The 27115-nt window shown below is 36.9% G+C and overlaps 5 protein-coding genes and 1 pseudogene across 7 annotated transcripts; 3 read left to right on the forward strand and 3 right to left on the reverse strand.

Moving 5' to 3' along the window:
* The first annotated feature begins 1213 nt into the window (after window positions 1–1213).
* Window positions 1214–3009, forward strand: LOC139188676 (uncharacterized; annotated as a pseudogene).
* A 1426-nt stretch (window positions 3010–4435) lies between these two features.
* LOC139188691 (uncharacterized mitochondrial protein AtMg00810-like) lies at window positions 4436–5440 on the forward strand. The gene has a single exon (XM_070806377.1). The coding sequence runs from the start codon at window positions 4436–4438 to the stop codon at window positions 5438–5440; it is 1005 nt and encodes a 334-aa protein (XP_070662478.1).
* Window positions 5441–8438: 2998 nt separating this feature from the next.
* LOC139188715 (secreted RxLR effector protein 161-like) lies at window positions 8439–9101 on the reverse strand. Its single transcript, XM_070806411.1, has one exon. It carries the CDS (start codon window positions 9099–9101, stop codon window positions 8439–8441), a length of 663 nt encoding a protein of 220 aa, XP_070662512.1.
* A 2959-nt stretch (window positions 9102–12060) lies between these two features.
* On the forward strand, window positions 12061–16252 carry LOC103417697 (pectinesterase/pectinesterase inhibitor PPE8B-like). The gene is made up of 4 exons (XM_008355856.3): window positions 12061–12629; window positions 13415–13737; window positions 14758–15249; window positions 15558–16252. The coding sequence occupies exons 1-4, from the start codon at window positions 12061–12063 to the stop codon at window positions 16250–16252; spliced, it is 2079 nt and encodes a 692-aa protein (XP_008354078.3).
* Window positions 16253–18394: 2142 nt separating this feature from the next.
* LOC103417698 (ATPase GET3B) lies at window positions 18395–23800 on the reverse strand. Of its 2 annotated transcripts, none has more exons than XM_029100309.2 (11): window positions 23051–23800; window positions 21556–21767; window positions 21368–21430; window positions 21074–21184; window positions 20733–20807; window positions 20589–20657; window positions 20440–20505; window positions 19586–19660; window positions 19410–19508; window positions 19091–19225; window positions 18395–18786 (listed from the first exon to the last, which is right to left on the reverse strand). In XM_029100309.2, the coding sequence occupies exons 1-11, from the start codon at window positions 23244–23246 to the stop codon at window positions 18649–18651; spliced, it is 1239 nt and encodes a 412-aa protein (XP_028956142.1). In that variant the 5' UTR covers window positions 23247–23800; the 3' UTR covers window positions 18395–18648. The 2 variants fall into 2 exon arrangements, with proteins under 2 accessions (XP_028956142.1, XP_028956149.1); XM_029100316.2 differs by having other exon boundaries at window positions 21556–21823; window positions 23051–23181.
* A 146-nt stretch (window positions 23801–23946) lies between these two features.
* On the reverse strand, window positions 23947–26255 carry LOC103429509 (mitochondrial protein import protein ZIM17-like). 2 transcript variants are annotated; one of them, XM_070824810.1, is made up of 3 exons: window positions 25189–25307; window positions 24990–25092; window positions 23947–24566 (listed from the first exon to the last, which is right to left on the reverse strand). In XM_070824810.1, exons 2-3 carry the CDS (start codon window positions 25030–25032, stop codon window positions 24064–24066), a joined length of 546 nt encoding a protein of 181 aa, XP_070680911.1. In that variant the 5' UTR covers window positions 25033–25092; window positions 25189–25307; the 3' UTR covers window positions 23947–24063. The 2 variants fall into 2 exon arrangements, with proteins under 2 accessions (XP_070680911.1, XP_008365903.2); XM_008367681.4 differs by lacking the exons at window positions 24990–25092; window positions 25189–25307 and adding an exon at window positions 26099–26255.
* Window positions 26256–27115: the final 860 nt, after the last annotated feature.

Consider the following 27115-nt stretch of genomic DNA (forward strand, 5'->3'; position numbering starts at 1 on the left):
AATTATTATGCCTTTGGCGAGAACCATCAATATCCAATTTCAACCATCCATCCTTGGAGAAACCCAATTCAACTTTTTAATAATTCTGCATGGCTTAGGATGTCTGACTTTATTAGCATTAGTCCACTCCCAAACATACTTTAGAATAGTCTTCACAAGATCAAAGGGAAGTTGATAGGAATGATTGAATACAATACAATTTCTCTACTTCCAAGCATGCCAACACGCAAACCATAAGAGATTACACCATTCCAACCCTTGATAACTGAGAGTTTTACAGTGGATGTTAGCAACAATCCATCCCTCCATGTCTAAATTGAACGTAGAAAGAATATTATTAGGGACCTTAAATAAATTTCAAACAGCTCTAGCTTTAGATATCTTTCTCAAAAGATGAATCAGACTTTCAATAGGACCACCACATATAGGACACTAGTATCCAATGTCATGATCTTCCTCTTAAATCTTTGTTGGTTGGTTAGAATTTTATCTTGAGCGACCAACCAAGCAAAGACCTTTAACTCTCCAAATGAAAGAACAAACCATAAGCAAATTTAACACTAAACATACCTTCATAGGAATGACCCCAAATTAGCTTAGCCAACAAAGAATGCAACCTCTGAACATCCCACCTATCATCTAGTAAGAAGAATGAAATCGTCAAATTATTATCCACATGCAAATTACATGGTGTTTCCCCAATTAAAGCCCCCAACCCAACCAATTGTCTGTCCAAAATTTGGTTGGTACCATCATCAATTCTCAACACTAGACCTTGTCTCATCAAATTAGCTCCAAAAATAATACTAGAGCAAATACTAGACATACCTTGTTGAAAGTAATGAGTATGTTTTCCTTGATTTAAGGGAGATGAGTATGTTTTCCTTGATTTAAGGGAAATGATTTAAGGCTTAGACTAGGCTAGGTAGTATAATTAGTAATGAGTATAAGGCTAGTTTGCTTTTGCTTTTCTTAGTCTTTGTCGACTACTTTCTTTCTTCTCTTTTCTGTCAGCTGTTTTTCTGCTTTCTTTCTTCTCTCTTTCTTTCTACCTCCTTCCTCATATATACCCGAACCATTGTACATTGAACCTATGAAAAATATATCACAAATTAAAGTTATAATTTCTATATGGTATCAGAGCAAGTTCTTTTGTAACCTGTCTCTGCCATTATTGCTGCTGCGATTTTTTCTTTCTTTCAAAGTCTAAGTCATGGCTGAAGAAAGTTCTGTGAACCATGATGAGGAAACCCGGCACAATCTCTCTCCAAACTTCTCAGACTTGAGGTTAACACCAATCAACGTTTATGTTCAGTTCTCTTGAACGAGTTCAATTATCTTCCTTGGTCCCGAGCTGTTTCACTAGCTCTCGAAGGCAAATGGAAGTTAGGGTTTGTAAATGGAAGCATGGAAGCTCCAGACCGTTCTTCCTCTACATACGATGCATGGCTCTGCAAAGATCAACTTGTTATGTCCTTGCTGCTCAACACCATGAAGAAACATGTTGCTGAAAGTTAAGGTTTGTAAATGGAAGCGTGGAAGCTCCAGACCGTTCTTCCTCTACATACGATGCATGGCTTTGCAAAGATCAACTTGTCATGTCTTTGCTGCTCAACACCATGGAGAAACATGTTGCTGAAATTTTTAGCTACTCCAATTCCGCACATGATCTTTGGAAAGCTTTGCAGGATATGTATGGAAATCAAAACAACTATGCACGGGTCTTCCAATTAAATAAGGACATTGCCAGTGCTCAACAAGAAGGGAAAGCATTTGTTCAACACCTTGGGAGCCTCAAAGCCATGTGGAATGAGTTAGATGTATATCTCCCTCATACCACAGATCCTACCATTCTCCTAAAACGGGTTGAGGAAGACAAAATTTATCAGCTGTTAGGGAGTTTGAGCTCTGAGTACGAGGACCGAATGAGTCACATCTTGATAAGTCAAGACCTGCTTACCTTCAACAATGTTTGTACAACTATCCAACGAGAAGAAGCAAGGAAGAAAGTTATGAATGTTGATCACAACCCCAGATTAAAGGAGACTCGGGCATATGCATCAAATTACAAGAACTCAGAAGCCAAGGTATACAAGGGAAGAAACACACATCTAAAATGCAAATATTGCAATGGTGTTGGTCATGTGGAAGACAAATGTTGGGAACTTCATCCTGAACTCAAGCCTAAGTTCAGCAAAGATGGAAAGATGATACCGAGGTCCTCACAACAATTTCAACCTCATTTCAAGGCACAACTTGCTAATGCTCACGCTCCTACTATTTCACAAGGATCCATGGAGTTCACTGTCAATCCATTGTCATTGATCAATGAATTTGTAGCTTACCTACAAAGTAAGGGGCACGGAGGAGGCTCACATGGTCAAGGCAATGAAAAGGGTAGTCACACAGCTATGTTGGGACAATTTGCAGGCTTTCTTGTTGGAAATGAGAAAGTTCCAAAGGGAGAAGCATCAGGTATACTCAAAGCCTTTACTACTGCCCTATTAACTAGTACTGAAACTGATTGTTGGATAATTGATTCAGGTGCCACAGATCATATGACAAACAAAGTTACAAATTTACATCATTTAAAAAAAATTTCAAGCCTCTCACATGTGTCTGTTGCAAATGGAAAAAAATGTCTTAGTTTTGGGAAAAAGAGAAATAAACTTACTCTCTCAAAAAACATCTTCCACTGCCCTTTATGTACCAACCTTTCCTTTCCAACTTTTGTCAATTGGAAAGATCACCAACACCCTAAACTGCCGTGCTATTTTCTCACCAAATAATGTGATGTTTCAGGATGTTCTCACCATGAAGATGATTGGTGAAAAGGTCTTCATAAATGGACTTTACTACCTGTGCAAGAATGCATGTTTCACTCAGGCTCTTCAAGCTCAATCGAAGTTCATAGATGAAAACCAACTTTGGCATAGGAGATTAGCTCACCCCTCTGAAGTTGTCTTGTCTAAACTGTTTCCAAAAATTTTTAACCCCTATACTACTTAGTGATACTTGTCAATTTTCTAAGTTTACTAGGCTACCTTTTGGTAATTCAATGTCTAGAATAAGTAAACCTTTTGAAATAGTACACACCGATGTATGGGGACCTGCAACTGAATCAATGGAAGGGTTTAAATACTTTGTTCTATTTGTTGATGATTTCTCTCGAAGAAGTTTTCTATATCTTATGAAATCAAAGAGTGAAGTCCCTACCATTTTCAAAGACTTTCACATGCATGTTAAAACGCAATTTCAATCAAACATTAAGGTTTTAAGGTCAGATAATGGCACTGAATTTCTATCCAACAACATGCTTTAATACATAAGTTCTCAGGGTATCATACATCAAACCAGCTGTGTGGGGACTCCCCAACAAAATGGAGTAGCCGAGAGGAAAAATAGAAATCTCTTGGAGAAGACTTGTGCTCTCATGATTCACATGCACGTTCCAAAGAAATTTTGGTCGTTTGCCATCCTTACTGCTACTTATCTCATCAATCTACTTCCAAGTCGTGTACTAGGGTTTAAATCTCCCTATGAAGTTCTCAAGGGGAGGAAAATAGATTTGACACATCTCAAGGTGTTTGGTTGTGTTTGTTTTGTTCACATCCAAACCTTGAACCATAACAAACTAGATGCAAGGGCAACCAAGTGTGTGTTTATGGGATACTCGACCACCCAAAAGGGATACAAGTGCTTCAATCCAGTCACTAAGAAGTGCACAGTTTCAAGAGATGTGAAGTTCGAAGAAGACTGTCCCTATTTTACAAGTCAGGGGGAGGATTTAGTTGACATGTTCCCACTCCCTCAAAACTTTAATCATCTGATGTTGGAAAAGAGATCAGTCATTGTGAGTCCAGATTGTGAAGAAGTTCAAACTGACCAAATTACTGCCAGTGAGAGTGAAGACGAGCCCTACTCTGATCATTCTCCACCCTCTACAGAGTCTCAGATGATTAAAAGACATCATCCTCGAATCAGAAAACCTCCAGCTAGGTTGCAGGACTATGTTACATATGCCTCACGACATCCAATCAATGAATGTATCAGCTTTAGTAAGTTCTCAACATCTCATACTACATTTCTCAGTGAAATTAATAAGCATTATGAACCAAGAAGCTTTCAAGAAGCTTCTCTTCTCCCACAATAGAACCAAGCCATGACAGAAGAGATTCGTGCACTAGAAGAGAATTGCACCTAGAGCCTAGTTCAACTACCACTAGGAAAAAAGGTTGTTGGAAGTTCTTGGATTTACAAGACTAAATTCAAAGCTGATGGATCTATCGAGAGACACAAGGCTAGACTTGTTGCTTGAGGTTTCACCCAAACCTTTGGAGTATATTATAAGGAAACATTTGCACCGGTGCCCAAGATGAACTCAGTCGGGGTTTTACTTTCAATTGCAATCAATTGTGGGTGGTCAATCTACCAAATGGACGTGAAGAATGCTTTCCTTCGCAGCGAGTTGCAGGAAGAAGTGTATATGCAACCTCCTCTAGGCTATGATGGTATCAAAGGCAACATGGTTTGCAAATTGCACAAGGCAATATACGGATTGAAACAATCACCAAGAGCTTGGTATGCCAAGCTCAATTCTGTTCTGGAAAAGGCTGGATTCGTGCGAAGTAATGCTGATTCTTCATTATTTGTAAGAATTGGCACCAGGGGGAAGTTGGTGGTCCTCATTTACGTTGATAATCTTATCATCACTGGAGATAGTACCGTGGAGATTGAGGCACTAAAACTCTCACTATATCAAGTTTTCGCTATTAAAGATTTGGGGAGGTTAAAGTATTTTTTGGGGATCGAAATGGCAACATCTTCAAAAGGACTAGTTCTACATCAACGAAAATATGTATTGGACCTCCTTCAAGAAGCAAAAATGCTTGACTGCAAGCCTGCTATCACTCATGTTGATTGTAAACTGAAGCTCAGCATAGATGGAGAAGCCATGCATGATGAAAGCTACTATCAACGATTAGTATGCAAGCTCATATACCTCACTATCACTCGTCCAAATATCACATATGCAGTGAGCTTGGATAGTCAGTTCATGCACTCTCTCACTGTTGATCACCTTAACATTGTTAAGAGAATCCTTCGTTATCTTAAGGGTTCAATAGGGCAAGGAATTACAATGCATAACAATCAGTCCACTGTCATTAGTGGCTACACAGATGCAGACTGGGCAGGTAATGCAATTGATAGGAAATCAATCACAGGCTATTGTACATTTGTTGGTGGAAACCTTGTCACGTGGAAGAGTAAGAAGCAACAGGTAATTGCTCATTCCAGCGCAAAGGTTGAGTATGGAGCCATAACAGCCACTGCTTGTGAACTCATTTGGCTTAAAGGACTTCTTTCAGACTTAGGGTTTCCTAGTTCTACTCCTATGTCGCTTATGTGTGATAATCAGGCAGCCATGCACATTGCATGAAAGAACCAAACATATTGAAGTGGATTGTCATTTCATCAGAGCTCAAGTTCAAACTCAAATCATCCGGACCATGTTCACACGAAGCCATGATCAACTGACAGATCTCTTTACAAAGGCACTGGCATCAGCTCAGTTTCATCGATTATTGGGCAAGCTTGGCTCAATGAACCTCCTCAATCCAGCTTGAGGGGGAGTGTTGAAAGTAATGAGTATGTTTTCCTTGATTTAAGGGAGATGAGTATGTTTTCCTTGATTTAAGGGAAATGATTTAAGGCTTAGACTAGGCTAGGTGGTATAATTAGTAATGAGTATAAGGCTAGTTTGCTTTTGCTTTTCTTAGTCTTTGTCGACTACTTTCTTTCTTCTCTTTTCTGTCAGCTGTTTTTCAGCTTTCTTTCTTCTCTCTTTCTTTCTATCTCCTTCCTCATATATACCCGAACCATTGTACATTGAACCTATGAAAAATATATCACAAATTAAAGCTATAATTTCTATATACCTTTACGACTCTGGTAATTAGGGTCTAATAGAGAATAAATTTTCAAATATTATCCTTGAACAGCGTTGGTCCTGCTGATAGATCCTCCAACTTGCCTTAGCCCACATACGTTGATTCATCTGACTCGTTTTCTTAATCCAAACGGCCACAGGCGTTTGGTTTGCAAACAAGATCTCATTTAGTTAAGTGAACCTTTTTAACGAAGCTACTCTCCCCACATAAAATCACGATTCAATTCTAACAAGTTCATGACAGAGCTAACTAGGAAAATTTGCAGTTTGCATAGCATAAATAAGCATAGAAGAAGAAACAGCTTGAATCAGGGTGATTCCCAGCCATGCTCAACACTTTGATTTTCCAAGACGCCAATACATCTTGTACTTTCTCTAATACACCAACGTAAGTATGCTAGGTTACCCGAGAATGGATGATAGGCATTCCAAGATACTTACCAATATTGGGTGTTAGATGAGATCCATAGATGGTACTGATTCGTCTAGCAATACTCCTTGTATTAGGGGAGCAATAAAGCATAGATTTCTCAAAGTTCATTGTCTGACCACATAATTCACCGAAAAAGATCCAAACAACCCTTCACGACTTTGACATGTTGACAAGTAGCTTCAGTGAACAACATCAGACAATCAGCAAAAAAAGATAAGAAATTTGAGGACCAGTTTGCGAAGCTTTAACTGCCCTTCATTTATTAATTTCCACAGCGTTAGCAATAAGATGACTCAACTTTTGCATGCGTAATACAAAAAGATAGGGAGATAAAGGATCACCTTGTCTAAGACCACGCTTAGCCTTAAAACTGTCCGACAACTCACCATTAAGACACACTTGAAAGCTTGTAGAGGTTACACAATGCATTATAAGCTTGATTGCAGAAAATGGGAGCTGGAGTTCAGTCAGAGTCTGCTTAATAAAAGACCAAATCTGTTAGTGAATTCAAATTAAACAAGAATTCTAACAATAATTATGGAAGAGAAACTCACAAAGCTTAAGCAAGAAGAAGACGAAAATTTCGATCAGAAAACCAGAGAATATCCCTCTGCAAATTCTTCCATATATTGCGGGGCACACTCACTGAGCATGTGAGCTCATACACCAACAATATAACCGTTGGAGGTGAGAGAGAGAGAGAGATCTCTAAATTCAATCCCAGCCATCCATTTCATATTACACTGAGATTAAGACACTTGTCCAATATCAAGTCCTATGAGACTTAACTAACACATTACATTTTAACACACAAGCTCAGCAGCTAAAGCACAACACTAATAAAAAAACTTATAATATTCTTTAATCAGTTCATCAATTTACACATTAACAAAATCAACCTATCATAAGCTTTAGATAAATCCACCTTCCAAGCTTACAAAACTCCTTTTACCTTTGGATCATCAAAATTTATGGACAATCTCTTGGGAAATCGTAATATTAACTGAGATGTATCTATCAGGAACAAAACTAACTTGATTAGGACGAATCCATTGAGGAAGCAGAGGTCGGAGCCTAGCCACAATAATCTTAGTGACCACTTTATAAACAGTGTTGCATAAGCTATTGGGCCTGAATAATGCCGTAGTCTGAGGATTAGCAGTTTTCGGGACTAAAGAGACAAGGTATGATTTAGCCCTGTGAAATTTAACTGTTTGAAAGACCTGGGAAATTAAATCACAAATATCCGATGCACAAAGAGGCCAATGTTTTGAAAAATATAGCTAGAAATCCATCAGCCCCAGGGGCCTTGAGACCTTCAATAACGAATAATTCACCTCTAGATGACGCTTAACATTATCATCAATTTTGGGGGAAAGAGGAGGAATAAAAATTCTCGAAACAGAAAAAAAAAAGTGTCAGCAAACAAATCCTTAAAATAGCGTGCTACAATCTGCTTCATCCCATATAAGTTTGTAATCCAGTTATCATTATCATCACGAAGAATTCTACTTTTTCTTCTTCGTCTAATAATTGTTGCAGGACGAAAATATTTGGTGTTTTTCTCCCGTCTCTCAGCCTTTATTTCCTTGATTTTTGTTGCCAAAACAAAGCTTCTTGTTCAAAAATGATATCCAGCTCCTTAAAAAGTTGAACTTCCAAATTTCGGAAGAAAGTGTTAGCATACAGACTATGATCTTGTATGTAAACTTCTTTCAATCAACAAACTATGAATACTGGAGATTTAGAGTTTTAAGAGAGAGGAAGTGAGAATTTTAGAGAGAGAGAGAGAGATCAAGCTTGAATAAGAAACAAAACTGAGATTGATGATGTTTCATTTCCCACGCACTCTTGGCACATGTAGCTAATTAGGAATAAAGAATATTCCTTCATTACATCACTTAAATCTAGCCCTTCATTCATTTACCCTATAAGGTAATCACACATGGCATAAACCATCACTTAATCTAAGATTACATCTTAGCTGCACACTTGGACTATGATCCAAAGGCTGACATTTAAAGCTCAACTCTTATTACATTTCAGCATATACACTTATAAACTAACACTCCCTTCTAAGTGATGTGCTGAAATCACTCCCAAAGCTGTCCTCAGTAATTCAAATCGATCCCTTGCCAAAGCTTTAGTGAATATATCTGCAACCTGTTCTTTAGTCTTGTAGTATACCAGATCAATCTCACCATCTTGAAGTGCATCTCGGATGAAATGAAATTTCCGATTAATGTGCCTGGTTTTGTGATGATGAACTGGATTCTTTGATATGGCAATTGCTGAAGTATTATCACACAACAACTTAGTTGGTTCTGCTTGTTCTTCCCCGAAATCAGAGAGTACAAATCTTAGCCAAATGGCATGTGCAGTAGCTTCTGCTGCACTGATGTATTCTACCTCTACACTGCTTTGTTTGATTGAGGCCCAAGAGAACACACCAGAACCAAGATTAAATGCATAGCCAGATGTACTCCTCATATCATCTTCACTTCCACTCCAATCACTATCATAGTAACCAACCAACACTGCTCTTTTTTCCTTCTCATAAACAACTCCATAGTTTACAGTGCCTTGTATGTATCTCAAAACTCTCTTAGCTGTCCCCATATGCTTCATGGTAGGATTGTGCATAAACCTAGCCAATAGGCTTGCTGCAAACATGATATCTGGCCTTGTTACTGTCAAATATAGCAAACTTCCCACCATTTGCCTACAAAGTCTCATCTGCCAGATCACTTCCATCTACTTTTGTAAGTTTTTCATTCATAGCTAATGGTGTTGCAACAGGCTTGCAATCCCTAAGTCCGAATTTCTCAAGCAAAGTCTTTGCATATTTCTTTTGATGCAAGAAAATGTAACTATCTATCTGCAGTACTCCAAGACCAAGGAAATGATGAAGTAATCCTAGATCAGTCATCTTATATTGTCTCATCATCTCACTTTTGAATTCAGCCATCATCTCCTTTGAACTTCCTGTGTAGATAATATCATCTACATATAGTGACACAATGAGAATGCCACTGTGAGATGTCTTGATATAAAGTGTAGCTTCACTCGGACTTCTGTGGAATCCAGCTTTTGCAAAATAGGAATTTATTTCTTCATACCAAGCTCTTGGAGCTTGTTTCAAGCCATATAAAGCTTTCCTGAGCCTGTACACTTTGTCTTCCTTTCCTTGTATAACAAAACCAAATGGTTGATCCATATACACCTCTTCATTCAACACTCCATTTAGAAATGCAAACTTTACATCTAACTGAAATAACTTCCATCCTTTCTGTGCAGCAAGAGCTACCAAAGTTCTCACAGTGTCAAGTCTTGCCACTGGTGCAAAAGTTTCATTAAAATCGATTCCAGGCTTCTGAGAATAACCCTTTGCAACCAACCTTGCTTTGTTTTTCTGCACTGAACCATCCAGATTTAATTTCGTTTTATAAACCCATTTGACTCCAATGATTGGTTTATTAAATGGTCTATCAACAAGATCCCAAGTATGGTTCTTCTCAATCATAGAAATTTCATCTTTCATAGCCTTCTGCCATGATTCATCCTTGGCAGCTTCTTCAAAACATTCTGGTTCTATAATGCACAGATTACACTTCTCATATATTTCTACAATATTTTTGTACTTGAGATGAGTGTGATCAATATCTTGTGGACCTGTCATTCTTTCTTGATCAGAGATTTCAGTAACTGAGCTTGGCACAACATTCTCTTCACTAGCTTCACATTGTGTTTCAGAATCACAAGCACTTCCTTCATAGCTTTGTTCTCCTTCAGACACCTCAATAATCTGGATACTCACCTTTCTTTCATTCTGTGCATTCCAATCCCAACATGCCTCTTCATTAAACACAACATCTCTGGAAATAGTCACCTTTCCAGATTCAATGTTATAGAGTCTATATCCCTTCAAACAACTACCATACCCCAAGAAAATACACCTTTTGCTTGCCAAATCGAATTTTTGTCTCTGTTGACTTGGCACATGAGCATAACACAAAGAACCAAACACCTTTAGATGCTTAATTCCTGGTTTTCTCCCACTGTAAGCTTCAAAAGGTGTCTTCTTCTGTAAAGCTTTGGTTGGACATCTATTCAGAATATACACTGAGGTATTAACTGCCTCAACCCAAAATTCAAGTGGGATGTCCTTCTCCAACATGAGACACTTAGCCATTTCCACAATGGTTTTGTTCTTTCGATCTGCCATACCATTTTGTTATGGTATGTATGGAGTGGTAAGTTGTCTTTCCATGCCTACATCTTCAACAAACCTGTTAAACTCCATTGAAGTGTATTCACCTCCTCGATCATTCCTAAGTTGCTTTAGCTTATATCCACTCTGTAACTCTACAGTAGCTTTGAACTTTTTAAACACACTGAGAACTTCAGATTTATGCCTTAAAAAATAAACCCAACCCATCCTGGTACAGTCATCTATGAAGGTGAGAAAATATCTATTTCCAGCTTTTGTAGTTGTCTGCATCGGGCCACAAATGTCACTATGCACAAGCTCTAGAGGAATTGATGCTCTAGTAATAGCTTCCCTTGGAAATGCTTCTCTACATTGTTTACCGAGAACACAACCTTCACATACTCCTTTGACTACTTTGATTTCTGGTAACCCTACTACCATTTCTTGTTCCTGCATCAATTTCAAACTGCTCATGTTTAAGTGTCCCAATCTTCTATGCCACATAGCAGTAGAGAAACATATGTTTTCCTTGAAAGCAATATGTATTCCAGACTGTAATTTCAGTGGAAAACTTCTATTTCCCTTCATTGGAACTCTAGCAACCATGTTGGAGTATGAACTGTCATCATAGATTTCCACCTTGTGACCTCCAAACACCAAATAATAACCGTGCTCCATCATTTGACCCACACTGAGCAAATTTTCTTTCAGTCCACGCACAAGCATAACCTCCTTGATATATCTTTTGCCTAGTTTAGTTTCAACTACAAGACTTCCTTTACCAGTTACATCAACAAGCTGTCCAGTACCCATTTCAACTTTTGCAGTTACATTCTTATCAATATCCACAAGTAAATCCTCCCTTCCAGTCATATGATTACTACACCCACTATCTACATACCATACATCATCACAACTCTTTACACTAGTATTAGTTTGCTTACTAGCATAAAACATGGTGGGTGTAGATTCTACCTTATTTGCATAATTGAGTTGTTGCACTGGTTTCTTGCTATTACAATCCCTTGCAAGATGACCAAACTTATCACAGTTATAACACTTTGGTTCACCTTTGAATCGGCACTCACCAAAATGTAACTTGTCATAATGTTTACAAGGATTTCTAGCACCATCAGTGGGTTTGTTATCCCACTTCTTCCCTTTTTCTTTCCAATTCTTATAGTACCTTGCATTCTGATTTCCAGTGAATTTGCTGGTTTGGGATTCACATTGAGACAAGCAAATGCCTTCTCAATTTTGTGTTCAAAATGTCTATCTAGTCGTAACTCAAAACTCTTCAAGGAGGCTACTACTTCTTGTACCTCAATCACATCAAAATCCTTCTAATGTTCAATAACAGAGCATATAGAATCATAAGATGATGGCAGACTAATCAATTAATACTGGGCATTTGGATCTGTGAAGAGTGCTACCCAGAAATCAAGTCGATTGTGATCTGATTCTAACATGGCAGGATCGGGTAGTAGTGAGGTGAGAGCACCGATTTTCAAAGGTGATAATTATGAGTTCTGGAGTATTAAGATGAAAACAATTTTCAAATCTCACGGGCTGTGGGATCTAGTTGAGAAAGGCTTTGAAAGTTCAGATTCGAAGGATGATGGTGAATCTGATGGAAAGAAGAAAGAAAATGAGGAATCGAGCAGTATTGAGAAGATACCTCTAGCCGAGAGACTGATGAAAGATGCTAAAGCTCTGGGTCTGATTCAAGGAGCCGTTTCAGACGAGATATTTCCCAGAATCTCTCATGAAGAAACCTCAAAAGGCGCGTGGGATATTCTGCAACACGAGTATCATGGTGATAAACAGGTTAGAAGTGTTAAATTGCAAGGTCTTCGTAGGGAATTTGAATATACAAGAATGCGAGATGATGAATCACTTTCTGTTTATCTTACAAAATTATTTGATCTGATAAATCAAATGCGGAGTTATGGAGAGGAGTTATCTCGAGAGAGGGTTGTTCAAAAGTTATTGATTAGTCTGCCATCATCTTATGATTCTATATGCTCTGATACCATGTTAGCATACAGACTATGATATTGTATGTAAGCTTCTTTCAATCAACAAACTATGAATAATGGAGATTTAGAGTTTTAAGAGAGAGGAAGTGAGAATTCGAGAGAGAGAGAGAGAGATCAAGCTTGAATAAGAAACAAAACTGAGATTGATGATGTTTCATTTCCCACGCACTCTTGGCACATGTAGCAAATTAGGAATAAAGAATATTCCTTCATTGCATCACTTAAATCTAGCCCTTCATTCATTTACCCTATAAGGTAATCACACATGGCATAAACCATCACTTAATCTAAGATTACATCTTAGCTGCACACTTGGACTATGATCCAAAGGCTGACATTTAAAGCTCAACTCTTATTACATTTCAGCATATACACTTATAAACTAACAGAAAGGATTATCTCTTCTTTGTTTTTTTCAAACCCCTCCGGATTCCCCCAATCCAAGAAATCTACCTCCTTTTAACACCGTAACTAAGAAATTAATTAATGCTTTTTAATTATGTTTATTTGAAAGGAAGTAAATTTGTTTTTGCTAGGTTTGAAAGGAAGTAAATGTTTCAGTTTCAATAACAAATCTGTATGAAAAATGGTACACTGCACATCCTGTTATAAACCATAAATCACAATCTACAATGCATGAATCTCTTTAATATTTTTTACATAAAGGTGTCTAGCAACTACATTTTATCTGCACATATATGTTCACATACAAGGGGGCCTTCTTCAGTGCATATATCATTTCTTTGCATCAACCCTATTTTCTCATCATTTGCATTTTCCAGTATACATTCTGCCATGAGTCCATTCATGAAGTCGTCCTACCAATTTATCATCGTTTCCACGATCTTGTTCTGTTCCCTATCCATTAACCCGGGTGCTAATAATGTCGATCCCCAGTTGATAGATGTTCCTTTGCCTGTGTTCAAAAATTCATTGGAGAAAACCATGGAAGCTGTGCAAAATGTAGCCTCAGCCATGTCACATATGCATGTTGGTGAAGATGCTAAAAATTCTACGAATATGATCATTTCATATTGTGAGGGTTTGCTTGGTGAAACTGTTGAAGTATTGAATTGGTCCCTTTCCACAATTCATGATTTGAAAGGTTTCGTGTACATAATTGTCACATTTCATTTGTTTATTTTAATTCCTATTTGGTTTTTTTTTTCTTTGATATAAGACCATCTCCAACCCTTGGGCTAAAACCTAAAATATTTAACCCAGAAAATTTAGGTTTTAGCCTAGAAACAACTTTTCTGCTCCAACCTTTCTGGCCTAAATTTTTTAGCTCGAAATTATTAAAGAATAAATTTAGGCTAATTTTTTTCTTTTAAAGTAATTTTTATATAAAATTTAAAAAAATGTACACTGTCATAATTTAATTTTATGAACATTTTAACCTAAAAATATTTAAATTCCGATAAGTATTGAAAAATTACTAAATTTGGGTGAATTTTGAGTTAAATAAATTTTTTTAATGATTTTAGCCGCTGAATTTAAATTTGGGCCGTTAGATTTTTTTTTTTTTTTTTTACCATTAGATTTGATTATATTCGATCTCAACCGTTGAATTCAATAAATTTTGGAAGACATGCCCATGTGGATGGGGTCCACTGGTGGTGCCCACACCATTTTCTGGATTAAATCCTGGGGGAATTTGACTTTTATTTGGCATTTAGCTTTTAGCTTTTAGCTCACACATTTAGCTCGGGGTTGAGTTTTGGGAGAGGAGAATAAAATCTAAAAAGTAGCATTTAGCCTAGGGTTTAGCGTTAGGTTTGGTCTAAGGTAATAAATTTGAGCTTTAGACTTCTTCCCAACAATAGGCAGTTGGTCAAGAAATAACAGAGAGGAGACATAGAAAATGGGGAAAACCGCTCACTATGCATACACTTTTTTTTCATAAGAGAGGATCATTCAACAGATGATATTTTTCAACATTTTTCAACATTGAAGAAAGATATAATACTAAAAAAAAAAAAACTAGCTAGTGGGTGACAATAGACATATTAATTATTTAGATTTTTGTCATTGATTTATTTGTTTGCATAAGTGCCATGTGTGAATGTCACACATGTAAACTAATTAACCTAGCTAGCCTCATAATGTTGATTATATGGCGCAGGTGATGTGGTTTCCCATATGAGAACATGGCTGAATACTTCTCATTACAGAGAAATGACATGCATGGAAGCTTTTAAGAATGGTATCGACTCAAGGGTTTCAGAGAGCCTCAAACATGCGACCAGACTAATCGATGAGGTCATCGGCATGATCCAAGTGCAGCAACACGATTACCAAAATGTCGATCAGCCTTTACTACTATCCGGTGGGACGAATTTCGAAGACGCAAAATTTTCCAAGACGCCAAATGTAACAGTTTCTCAGGATGGGAGTGGGAATTTTAATCGAATAATGGATGCCATTGCGGCTGCACCAAGTCATAGCCAGCAGCGGTTTGTGATATTTATCAAGAAAGGAATTTACAAAGAATATGTGAAAATTGATCCCACAAAGACTAATCTGGTCTTGATTGGAGAGGGCATGGACGTTACTACCATATCTGGCAACAGATGCAATGCTAGTGGTTGGCAAACAGTTGATTCAGCCACATTTGGTAAGACATCAAAACTTTGACTAGGATATTCTCAATTCAAGAAAACAAGATTTTTTTGCGATCTACTTTATTACAGAACATTATAAACGGAAAATGATAATCTAGCACAAATTTTCTCCCTCTCATACATCCCTATTTGTTTTTTGCCATCGAATTGAATACTTAAATAGGAATAGGCAAGGGGGGGAAATTGTGTTTGGTTGTCATTTCTCATAAAATAAAGTTATGCATGGAAGATTTTCATGTGCTTATTTATCCTAATCAACTTCTTTGATTTTTGTTGTGAATCAATCAATTTCCTTATATAGCTGTACGTGCTGAAGGATTCATAGCAATGTACGTAGGGTTTGAGAACACTGCGGGGCCAAATAAGTATCAGGCAGTTTCACTTTCATCCTACGGCGACCAATCAGTTTTCTACAGGTGCAAGATGAGTGGATATCAAGACACATTGCTGGTGCCGGCCGGTCGCCAGTTCTACCGAGAATGCACGATCAGTGGCACCATCGACTTCATCTTCGGCTACGGCACTGCCGTTTTCCAAAACTGTAAAATTCTTGCTAGGAAAAATCTTGAAGGTGCACAAAACACACTCACTGCGCATGGTCGATTTGCTGCAGATCCTTCAGGGTTCTCATTTCAATTTTGCAACGTTGAGCGGGACTCCGATCTAGGGGGTAATGTTGCTTCTTCGCCCACGTACTTAGGTCGACCATGGGGAAAATATTCACGTACTATATTCATGCAGTCATATATGAGTAATGTAATAGTGCCCGAGGGTTGGCTGGATTGGAATGGATTTGGTGGGCTTGGCACTTTATATTATGCGGAGTACATGAACAAAGGGGGTGCCTCGACTGTAGGTCGGGTCAAGTGGCCCGGCTATCATGTAATTGCCAAGGCATCCGAGGCCAAATTGTTTACCGTAACCAAGTTTATAGATGGTGACTCATGGCTGCCATCCACCGGTGTCCCATACGCACCAGGATTGGATCAAGTTTGATCACAGTTTGGAAGTCAACAAGATAGAAGATTTCTTACCTCTTTTTACAGTAATCTTTATTTGCTTGGTCAAACCATAGATATTTTATTAAATTTATATTGAAATGTTTACATCAGCCGCCAAAATATTGAAAAGTCAAATTGACTCTATATGAATTCATTTATGGTTATTGTTGTGTCGAGAAGCAAACGAAGACAACGTGTACAGCTCCACTACAAGTTCTAGGAGTAATGGAACACTAAAAACCTAAGTTGTTGTGCTAATCTTGTAATGCCAAACAACAATCCTTCTAAAATTACAGTAACCTTTCTTACAGAATCCCCTAATGCAGTGTTGAAACACCATTTATTTCTGTAGAGCTCGAAACCAACAGGAAAGAAATCCCATTTAAAGATTATAAATGCTTTATGATTCTTCTTTATTTCAAAGGAACCGTTTCAAGTTCAATAGGAAATAACTATGGTTTTATTTCTTTGAAAGGAAACGTTTCAATTTCAACAGAAAAGAACGATGGTTTTTATTTCTTTGAAAGGAAACGTTTCAAATTCAACAGGAAATAAATCTATTAGAAAAAGGTTATAAAGGAACATTGCCACCTCTTTTTATCTGTATATATAACTACACACACACACACATTACACACACACACACACTCATATAAGAGATTCATATAAGAGATTCTTCTTCATATATAGTGGAACCCTAGCTAGATCTCACTCATCCTCCACATATATATTCTGGTAAACCCTAAAGCCATGAGTCAGTTCATGAAATTGTCGTCCTACTATCTCATGTTTTTCATCTTTTATTTTACTTGTCTATCCGTTGACACACTTGCTGAGAAAACCAATCACTTTATCAAAGTTCCTTTGCCCGTATTCAAAAAGCAATTGGAGAAGACGAGGCTAGCTGCACAGAGTGTGGCCTCGACCTTGTCACATATGCATGCTGGTGTAGATGATCGAAATTCGACCAATCGGATCATTGTGGTTTGTGAGGAAATGCTTAATTCAGCTGCTGGAGTCTCTGGTTGGGTACTTTCTACATTTCCTCATCTTAAAGGTTCATATCCATAACCTCTAACTTTAGTTTAATAATTGGTCACTTAATTTTTATTTTCTTTCATATAACAAGAGAGGGATCTGAAATTTGGTCATTGCTAGTTGGTATATTTTTAAAGATAATTACAAGGATAATATTACAATCTATTTATTTGCAGTACGAAAAACAAGAATTCAAACTTGGTGACGTTGTAATTGGTCTACTACATTAAGGGTCTAAATTAATACATATTTACTTGGGGGATTATGTGGTCTTTCTTTTAAGGATTGTTATTGGCACTCTACAATTCTCATTTTGCACTCTTAAGTTTTTTATATTTGTTGTACACGCTGCTAAGAAATCCGAAAGCTACATGACATGTTAGATGACGTGTAGTTCGTTAACAACTAAAACTAATTAAGAAAATCCTAATTAATTAACTTCATAACATGGATATTGTGTCAATGGCGCAGATAATGTCTTTTCTGAAATGAAGTCATGGTTAAGTCTTTCATCCCCAAGGATGTGCGCGTACCAATTTGAACATGGTATCGACTCAAATGTTGCAAAGAGTGTCTACCGTGTGACCAAACTAATGGATGACCTCCTTGATATGATCCAATGACAGCAAAGCAAATGTGGTGAGACACTGGTTGGCCCTTGAATTGTTGCTCAATTTTTCTCCCCTTTGTTTTTGGCTCAAAGTATTGTTTTTTTTCACATAAAGTGGCAGTAATGGAAAATAGAGGATGACAACATATTTTCGTATTGAGACATCTTTTTTTGCCACTTTGAGTGTGTTTGGGTGATGAACTTTCAAAAAGCTAAGCGATACTTAGGCATAATAGATAAGAAAGAAATAGGTAACAAAAAATTAAACAGAAGGAATTAAATATTAATGTTGCAAGTGCATCACATGAGTATTACATATCAAGGGATTTGTAAATAAAGTCATTTGCAAATTCCGCTCTCATGTCTTTAATTATAAAGCTCGTAGATGCATTTCTAGTCACTCCTATCTAATTTTTTTTATAATCCTTTTCTTCATTACTTTGTCTAAACATTTTAGAATGTGAAAGCTCCTCACATTACAGAACTGAATACCGGGAGGTTCCTCGAACCACACTAAATCGCATCCAACTGATAAAGCAAACTTTATCCAAATGGGATGCCACACCATTACAAAGACGAGGAACATAACAGCAACTAATGTCCCCAAACGAAAACATTCAAACGAATCAACCCGTTTTTCGGATTGTTGGAGATACCGAATGCTATCGGATAAATGAATGGTTAAACAAAAATGGTTATTTCTTTTATCATTAACTGTACTCCTGTTCTGTGCAAAAAGATGTTCATTTCCAAATTATGTCTCCCAGAAATCTAAGGGCAGGAACGCCTCTGATCTCCACATCAACTAGTGGAGCCTGGATCACTGTCAAGCCGGATAGCTCTGTATCGCTCCGGATCATATCAAGAGCACGCATTTGATCCTGAGGTTTACGGAAGATAAACTAATTAGAATTCACTGCTTCCAGACTCAACCAAACATATATAACAAACGAAAGGAACAGACAAAATCAAACTAAGGTGTGGATCCACATTAAAATCTAATGAAAAATTTTCGTACGCGCACTCACACGAGATGAAAGTGCATTATACTGAAACACAATTTTTCTTTCACGGTTTGGACAGAACTTCACCATTTTACGTGACAAAAAGGCAAAAGCACACGCTTATGCTAAAACGAGAGTTAAAATATTTCCTACCCAAAGGTAAAAGGAGTCATTAACACACCTTTCTTTTAATTGAACAAAATTTGCAGTCCGAGGCAGAAGGGGGAAGAATCTGATTAACTATAAGTCGAGTAACCGGAACACTTTCCTTCTTCAGAGAGGCATGCAATCTAGATGACTCACTAACGGCCATCACCTAGAGAACAAGAAAAAATTGCAAACAATCAATTGGAAGCAAATTTCATCCATCTTTTATACAAAGATTAGATTCCACATTGTAGAATATGAATCATGTAAGGAAATATCTATCAAAGTATACTCAAGACACACCAAATTACAGCAGAAAGAAAGTAAATTGACATACTTTCCAAAGATCTTACCGTCGGTATTGTTACTATGACAAACTCTGTTGACTCAGTGTCACGAAAAAGTTCACGGACTTTAATCATCCTCTCCCTTAGTTTCTCTAATTTGTCAGCCTGCATTGCAGTTTACATATATTAGCATACATGTATACATAGCAGAGTATAAAAGCAGCTCACGACATTAGGTTTACCGCGCCCAATTGGGGTTGCTCTTGCCCAAAAACAGATTTGATCGCTGAGGTGGCTGATGATATCTTTTGTTTAAGCTGTACAACGGACATGTAAAGATAACATAAAATGTCAAACATTTGCAAATCAAGAGAACAAGCTTAGTAGCAAAAATGTCTAGACATGAATTTTACACAGGTAAGAATGCTAACATTCATATGAGACTAGCCGTAAATTTTTTTTGTCTTTCAAGTTACAGATGAATGAGCTAAAAATCAAGTGATCCAAGGATTTTTCTTCGAAGAATGTTCAAAAGATGTGGCTTACTTATCTGGGAAGGAGCAAACCTTATAACAAAGCTGAAAGAAGATAATGGACCTATTAAATTGTATTCATTTAATGGTTAAACAGAAAAATATGTTGACACCAAGATACTGATGATACAAGGAAGAGTTGCAAGCACTTAAGTCAAAAACGATTTCACAGAAACAAATTCTCTACTTTCCAGAACATTAAGTACCATAGTTTCAAGAACTAAGGACCCATATACTGAGCATCAACACCTAGCTCTACCTCAGTTGTCAGAGCTTTTATCCATACGTTACAACGGGTGTTTAGTATTTACACCTTAAAACATCTATGAAAATATTTAAAAGGTAAAAAAAACAACAAATGCACATACAGTTTTTAACCAACAATACTTCTCAAGAAGCTCGTCAACTAAGATAATCAAATTATAATGTTTGCAAGATGCAACTAGAATGAAGTAGTTAAATCTCAAGTCATATGGTGCATTTAATTCCAAAACAGGATAGACACCCATGCACAGTGCACACACACATATCCATAGTTATTCATTCTAAGTTGACGTAATTACCTTCAATATTTTACCAATTGATGCATCCAAAAAGTCTGGCAAGGACAAAAGCCGCAATGTGTGACCCTGTTAACAATATCACGTCATAATGAGCTAATTTTCCTTATAAAGAAATATTGAAGACGAAAACAGCAAGTATATTTTCTCACCGTGGGTGCAGTATCAAAAACTATACGAGTAAACATGCTATATTCCGGGGATTCAAGAAATTGTATCACCTGGAAAGAGGATTAAACATTAATAGAAGAGAAAAAAAAGATGGTGTGCATGTCGGCAAGCCAAAATATACATACCTTGGAAATTGCAATAGCTTCATCCAAACCAGGAGGAGGCGTGTCTAGTAATTCTCCCAGTTTTAATTCTCCTAACTTCAACCAGAAAAAGAAATACATATGGTGAAAGAGAAGCAAGAATCTTCATAAAGCATAAATCAATCCATATTGGTATAGAGCTCTGATGTGAAATCCCTATACTAGTTAGATCATAAAGTGAGCATACATGTGTGCCTGTACAAGTGTTCAACCTATCACTTAGGCCTTAAGGTGTAAGGACATCCACAGTCTACACCACATAAAATAGGATCAAACGATGATAAAACAATCTAAAGTTGCAATATCTCCAAATAGAGCTTTACCTGTTCCGAAAGCATCCCAAGGCCCATACCATCCATGAAATCTTTGACTCCTGTTCCACCATTTTTCTGACTTACATTACGGAATTCTTCCCTTGCCTTCTCAGGGTTTATCTGTGGCATAGCTATTAGTTTAGCTACATACACCATATATAAGAATACTAAGACCACAAAACTATCTTAAGAAAAAAAACAACTACATTATCATTATAATGATGATCTCATCAAATAATAGCAGAAACAGAATTACGTGAAGAAAATTAGCAAAAACTTATATGGAAAGCTAACTCCACATACCTCAAGAGCAAAAAGCGGAGCTTCAGGCCCATCAACTGGTACAAGTGTTCCTCCAGCCAAATCCTAACACAAGAAAACATGTATCATTATAATATATGTGCACACGCATGCATACACATTACAACCAGTTAAGTTCTACTTTACAGGAAATGCAACTACTTTAAAACATTAAAGAGATCATAATAAACCTGAGCAAAGGAATCACTCAAGGAATGTGCTGGATCAGTGGAAACCACAAGAGTGGGATGCCCATTGTTAGCGAATTTTACGGCAAGTGATGCAGCACAACTTGTCTTCCCTACACCGCCCTTCCCACCTAACATGTAATACTTTCTCTGAGTCCCAGCAACCATGTCATCAAACCCGGCAACAGCTTCTGCTGGAGTGGCCACTGATCTCACTGACCAAAATTTAGGCATATTATAAGTGAAAAAGATTCATTCTGACAAGCTCAACCTTGCAATGACAAAAAAACCCATGATAACATCATAGAACAAATAAATACTGATGCCTTTAGTCAGGGACAAACAAATTCTAGCAAGGGAACATGATTCCATGACAGAAATAACAGTCAATGTATGGAGGTAACTTTCCTTACAAACAATTAAATCTGTAGTAAAATCATCAAAACTTGCTCATTTTAGAGAAAACGAGAGAGCGCGGGAAAAGAGTCTCTTTTTTATATCATATCTAAGCAACAACATAGGGCTTGGTTGAGAGAAGAAATTATCTGTTGGGCTTCATTCATAACAAAGTTAAAGATTCTAAATTCTTTCTCTTTCAGAGGTTTTCAGGAAACAAACCAAAAATTTAGACGTAAAAGAAACCAAATATGAATCCAGATAAACCAGTATTTTAGGTGCAGTCCAAGAAATTTTAATCTCACTATTATTTTCACCCGCATGGGAAGTGGATGGTTTCAAAGAAACTGAAAGAAATTTCCCAAAAAGGGGCAAGATCAGCAAAACTTCCACCAAAAGGGGGAAAAACCTGATTTCCGGGCTGCTTCCTAATACATATTTTGCAAGAGTACACATTTTCCTTGTATCATTCACAGTTCTTATACATTTGATAGTGGATTCATTCCAACTTATTGGTTATTGAAAAGCAATTTCTAAGACACGATCTTCTACACTCCTTTAAATTTAGAGCCAAACATACTAACAGACACCGGTATGCATATATATCAAAGTTGAAGGGTTTTTTTTTTTTTTTTTTTTTTTTGGAGCAAAAAAGTTGAAATTCTTTAAACAGAAACAGTCATCCCCGACCTCCATCCATACCAATATGGTTCCTTCAATGAGCTATTTTTACCACAGCAAATATTACTACAAAAAATCAAACCAAAGCATCCAAATTCCGTATCCCATATCTCCTTATTCTTCCATTTCCCATTCAACACTAATTTCCACTGCAATTCCTATGTAATCCAATCCACTTTCTTCTCCTCCAAGCTAAACAAGTTGCTTAAAAACAATAATCAACAAAACAAACCCAATTCGACACCGCTCCGAACCACACGACTATTCAACCCATCAAAACCACCAATTCAAACACAAACCTATCCAAACATTCAAACCAACAAATTAACAAAACCGAAAAAGTTTCGATTTTTCCCCAAACCAGATAATCAAACACATAAAATAATCAGATTGGTATTTGAAAATTGAACAAAGAAACTACCTTGCAAATGGAAGAATTTTCTGGGGGGTTTTGTGGCGGTGGAAAGTGAGCTGAAACCGAGGCTTTTGGGGAGAGAGAGAGGCCTGAGGATTTTGGGAGCATGAGAGAGCAAACCCACCATTGTTATGGAGTTTCTGGCGGTTAAGTTGTGTAGAATAGGTGTGAAAGTGGAGGGAATACATGTGCTACTCGCCATGGTTTTTCTGGTTGGAGAGTGGGAGTTTCAGAGTTACATCGGTCGGCTGGTATTTAAATAAGCTCGGATTGTACCCGGATGGAGCTCAAGTACTTGACCCGTATGGATGTCTTTGTTTTTTTCCTTCCAACAAAACGATATTCGATTCCTACCAAATACTTGACTTTTAAAAGTTTAACCCACAAATGCTATTGTTTATCTCAAAAAAAAAAAAAAATTCTCTAAACTACTAGAAGATCAGGAGGGGATTTAACTTATGTAAGTCATTGAGCACGATGTAATTAACTAATTTAACATACATCTGCTATAAGTACATACATGATACATTTGCTATAGGTACTTAGTATTACGATTTAATGCTATTCTTCTTCACTTATAAGTAAGAGATGTGAACAACATTATTACTAACTCATTGTCAAGAGTATATAGTCTAGTAAGTTATTTATAACTCAAATTTTTTAGTGTTTGTCTTTTTCATAGAATTCAAATCGAAGTTAAAATTTTAGGGTATTCATTAAATTGAAGTTTTTTTTTTTTATCAAAATCATTAAATTAAAGTTGATTGCATTATATTTCATTGTTTTTTATACAAGTGATATACTATATTAAATTAATAGGAAAACTAAAAAATACCTTGAAAACTTTAAGTTTTAATCAAAATAACAGAAAAATGTTGCAAGTGAATAATAACAGGAGTGACTTTTTAAAGTAAAAATGTCATTTTCGTTAAAAGTGAATAATTGTTTCGTTAAAACTCCCAAAATTGACACATTTATCTTAAGAAAACTCTAATCTACATGACACGAAGGCTCTGACACTATTCCAATTGCTTAAGTTCAGCCCCTTCACCAGGTTTCTTTCCGGCTATATCTTCAAGAGTCAGATTCAGCGTATCAGCGGAACCTTTCTTCACCTCTTCCCCGCGGGCAGCCAGAAATTGCTCAATGCTGGATGGTTGTCCGAAATACCCGAGATGATCAGCAATCAGGTGGAGATTGTTACACCCGCCACAGCGAGCTACCACCACACCTTGCTCGTATGATTCTCTGCTGCACGTCTTCATAGATCTTGTTTCACAGACTTTGCAAGTAAAAAGCATGGCAAGGTCATGCCTTGGGGATATTTTCTGGGTGGAAGCATCGGCAAATTTGGCATCGGAACTGTTGATAGCATTTGCGTCAATCTTAGGCTTCAAACGGCTATATTCAAGATTCACCAAACCCTCGTTAGCCGGATTTGTTGGATTTGTTTGCGTCTGAATCTCTCTTTTGTCGAATCCGTATCTTCTGAGTATGGAACTTGCTGAAGGAACAAATTGATCTGCCACCAACAATTTGTAAAAACAAAAGCAAGAAAAGTTAAACGAAATAGTATACAGTTTAAGCATGGAAATATTTATCTTGAAAAGACATCCATGGAGAACTTATAAATGACCAGCTGAACCAAATCATACAGGGTGAAACAAACGGAGAATTTCAATGAAAATCGAGCAACAAAAGGAACTTCAACTTTTTTTTAGTTCTCACAAAACTAAGTCGTTTGTGTCTAATTTGATGGTTGTCACATACTATGGATGTCCATTTCAGAGTTTTGAGTGCGTACAAACAAGTAACACTGGTCTGTCCCTAACACCATCAATAAAAGAGTAAACAATAACCAAATTTTTTTTGAGTTTCCCTATACGATCGAAAGAATCAATGACTTCTTCGTCGGAATGCTAACAAAATGATTATTTTATTATACCCATCGAAGAAGTATTTGATTTAGGAGTTGACAAATGATCCATGGGAACTTCTTCGGATTCTTTTCCATCATCGGATTTCTTTTTCTTTTCTCGATTTGCAATCTTCCACAAAAGAAACAGGGCATTAACATTAATGTAAAGCTATGAGGTTAAAAAACAAAAACTAGTGTTAGAACCAGCATCCAAAGTGTTTCTTACTTTTACGGGAACAGAACTTCCAAATCCATAACGACATTATCTATCTTTAGACGCTGAAATCATATTTCCGGCAACAAATTCAAGTCTTGTGAATATCACAACTCTCCATCGCCCGCACACAACCCTGCTATAAAAACATAAAGTGCTAGGTACGTCTTGCATTCTGCAATGCATGCATGAGTTAAACCTCAAGTTCAAGGTTCGGGGTTTCTACACAACTGTTAGTAAACTCCAAGTTACAGACATACAGACATGGTGTAGGTTATGTGGGATTTTGTTCTTGTGAGGCTTGAGAAGCTCCGTTTCTGCACAGGGTTTTGTTTCTCTTGGAATCTCAAGTACAGAGAGCAACAATGAATTTCCATCACATCTCTTTTCTGTGCGCGGGTTTTTATTAGCTCAATGTATTACAATCACATGAACAAGATTTGACCTTCGATATTCAATTAAGTCCTATTAACTTGTTTAAAAGGATCTCCTTTAGACAGTTCTTAGAACTCTATTTCCCAAAATTGTTACACCAGTTGTTGAAGTGTTCAATGTTAGCGATACTAATACGCATTTATCTGAGAAAATTATTCTCCTAATCATGTATTAGAACGAGTTAACAAATACCCATCAGCACAAATTAGAGAACGAGTAAACCCTAAACCTAACAAGACTCAGTGTTCACAAATTAATCCCCTTCAACATAATCTCCAAATACATCAGTCACCCAAATTGTAATACGATCAATTTCCTTCACACAAACCAAATACACCACAAATTTTTAATTGCAACGACAGTAAAATTTCTTTTTTTTTTTTTTTTTTTTTTTTTTACGAAAAAAGGCAAAAACACGAAAATCGACTACGAAAAGCGAAGAATTTATGAGCAAGATATGTTGGGTTTTTGAGTGGGCGGGCCTAACCTTTGAAGAGATGGGCGTTAGGCTGCTGACTGCGGAGGAGTGAGCCTAAGCGTCTCTGCAACATTCGAGCCGCCATGGTTGAGTTCTTGCTTGGATTGCTTGAGCTTGCCGGTACAAAGAAAGGAAAAAAACCTTATTTGGTACAAATTTATTGTTTTATATAACTCTTATTTGTGCAACTTAGGGTTGGTTTGGTATTGTTGTGCTTTGAAAAAAAACTGCTATAAGAATAAGCGGTTGTACTGCAAGAATAAGCGGCTGTGAAATAAATCAGCAGAGTGTTTGGTAAACATTTTTGTAAAAGTGGTTTTGGAAAAAAAAACAGTCTGATAGTGTGTCTTTTCATGAAAGGAGCAATGTAGCTCCGTGTGCTTTGAAAAAAAATCAGTTTTCCAAAGCTGCAAATAGTAGCTTCAGCTTTTTCCTTTGATTTCAGCTTATTCTCACAGCAGCTTTCAAAATAAGCTTTTTTTTTTTCAATTTACCAAACACCTAAAATCCTCACAGCTTTTTTTCATAGGTGCTTTTTTTTAAGCACCTCACTCCCAAATCACCCCTTAGTCTAATTCTTAGGCTCGATTCTTGTTTTAAACCGTTTTATTACTAACTTATTGTGAGACTAATCATCCTCTTACTTATTAATATAGATAATATCGTTTGTTTATAAAAAATATATTAACTTTTATTTGTGGGGATCAAAGAAAATAAGCTTATTCAAACCCTATAAAGATATCAGTGAAATAAAAAAATAATCTCAGAAGATAATCAGTTGGTGACTTTGTCACATAAGTCTACTCTTTCAACGGTGAGGAAGATTATTTTAGCCTCCCAAAAATAAATTTAGAGGAAGTATTATATTGACTATGATGTTAAGTTAGTAAGGACAACGCTCATATTTCTGCATGTACACACTATTTTAATCACAAATAAAAGTGATGTTTGAAGAAAAGACAGTCAAACTCGAGAACTCAACACGCATTTTATTTACTTAAAAACGAAGAATATCGGATTACTCAT

This window comes from Malus domestica, chromosome 01, assembly GCF_042453785.1.
Source record: "Malus domestica chromosome 01, GDT2T_hap1".
In the NCBI taxonomy this organism is placed as follows: domain Eukaryota; kingdom Viridiplantae; phylum Streptophyta; class Magnoliopsida; order Rosales; family Rosaceae; genus Malus; species Malus domestica.

Bases quoted from the DNA above. Each gene is read 5' to 3' on its own strand.
- LOC139188691 (XM_070806377.1), top strand. From the start codon at position 4,436: ATGGACGTGAAGAATGCTTTCCTTCGCAGCGAGTTGCAGGAAGAAGTG.
- LOC139188715 (XM_070806411.1), bottom strand. From the start codon at position 9,101: ATGGTGGGAAGTTTGCTATATTTGACAGTAACAAGGCCAGATATCATG.
- LOC103417697 (XM_008355856.3), top strand. From the start codon at position 12,061: ATGGCAGGATCGGGTAGTAGTGAGGTGAGAGCACCGATTTTCAAAGGT. The intron at 12,630-13,414 runs GTTAGCATACAG...TGCATTTTCCAG, and splicing joins TCTATATGCTCTGATACCAT to TATACATTCTGCCATGAGTC. The intron at 13,738-14,757 runs GTTTCGTGTACA...TATATGGCGCAG, and splicing joins CACAATTCATGATTTGAAAG to GTGATGTGGTTTCCCATATG.
- LOC103417698 (XM_029100309.2), bottom strand. From the start codon at position 23,246: ATGGCGAGTAGCACATGTATTCCCTCCACTTTCACACCTATTCTACAC. The intron at 21,768-23,050 runs GTAGTTTCTTTG...AATTTTGGTCAG, and splicing joins AAAATTCTTCCATTTGCAAG to TGAGATCAGTGGCCACTCCA. The intron at 19,661-20,439 runs GTAATTACGTCA...TCCGTTGTACAG, and splicing joins CAATTGGTAAAATATTGAAG to CTTAAACAAAAGATATCATC.
- LOC103429509 (XM_008367681.4), bottom strand. From the start codon at position 26,174: ATGGCGGCTCGAATGTTGCAGAGACGCTTAGGCTCACTCCTCCGCAGT. The intron at 24,567-26,098 runs GTTAGGCCCGCC...TGTTGGTGGCAG, and splicing joins TAACGCCCATCTCTTCAAAG to ATCAATTTGTTCCTTCAGCA.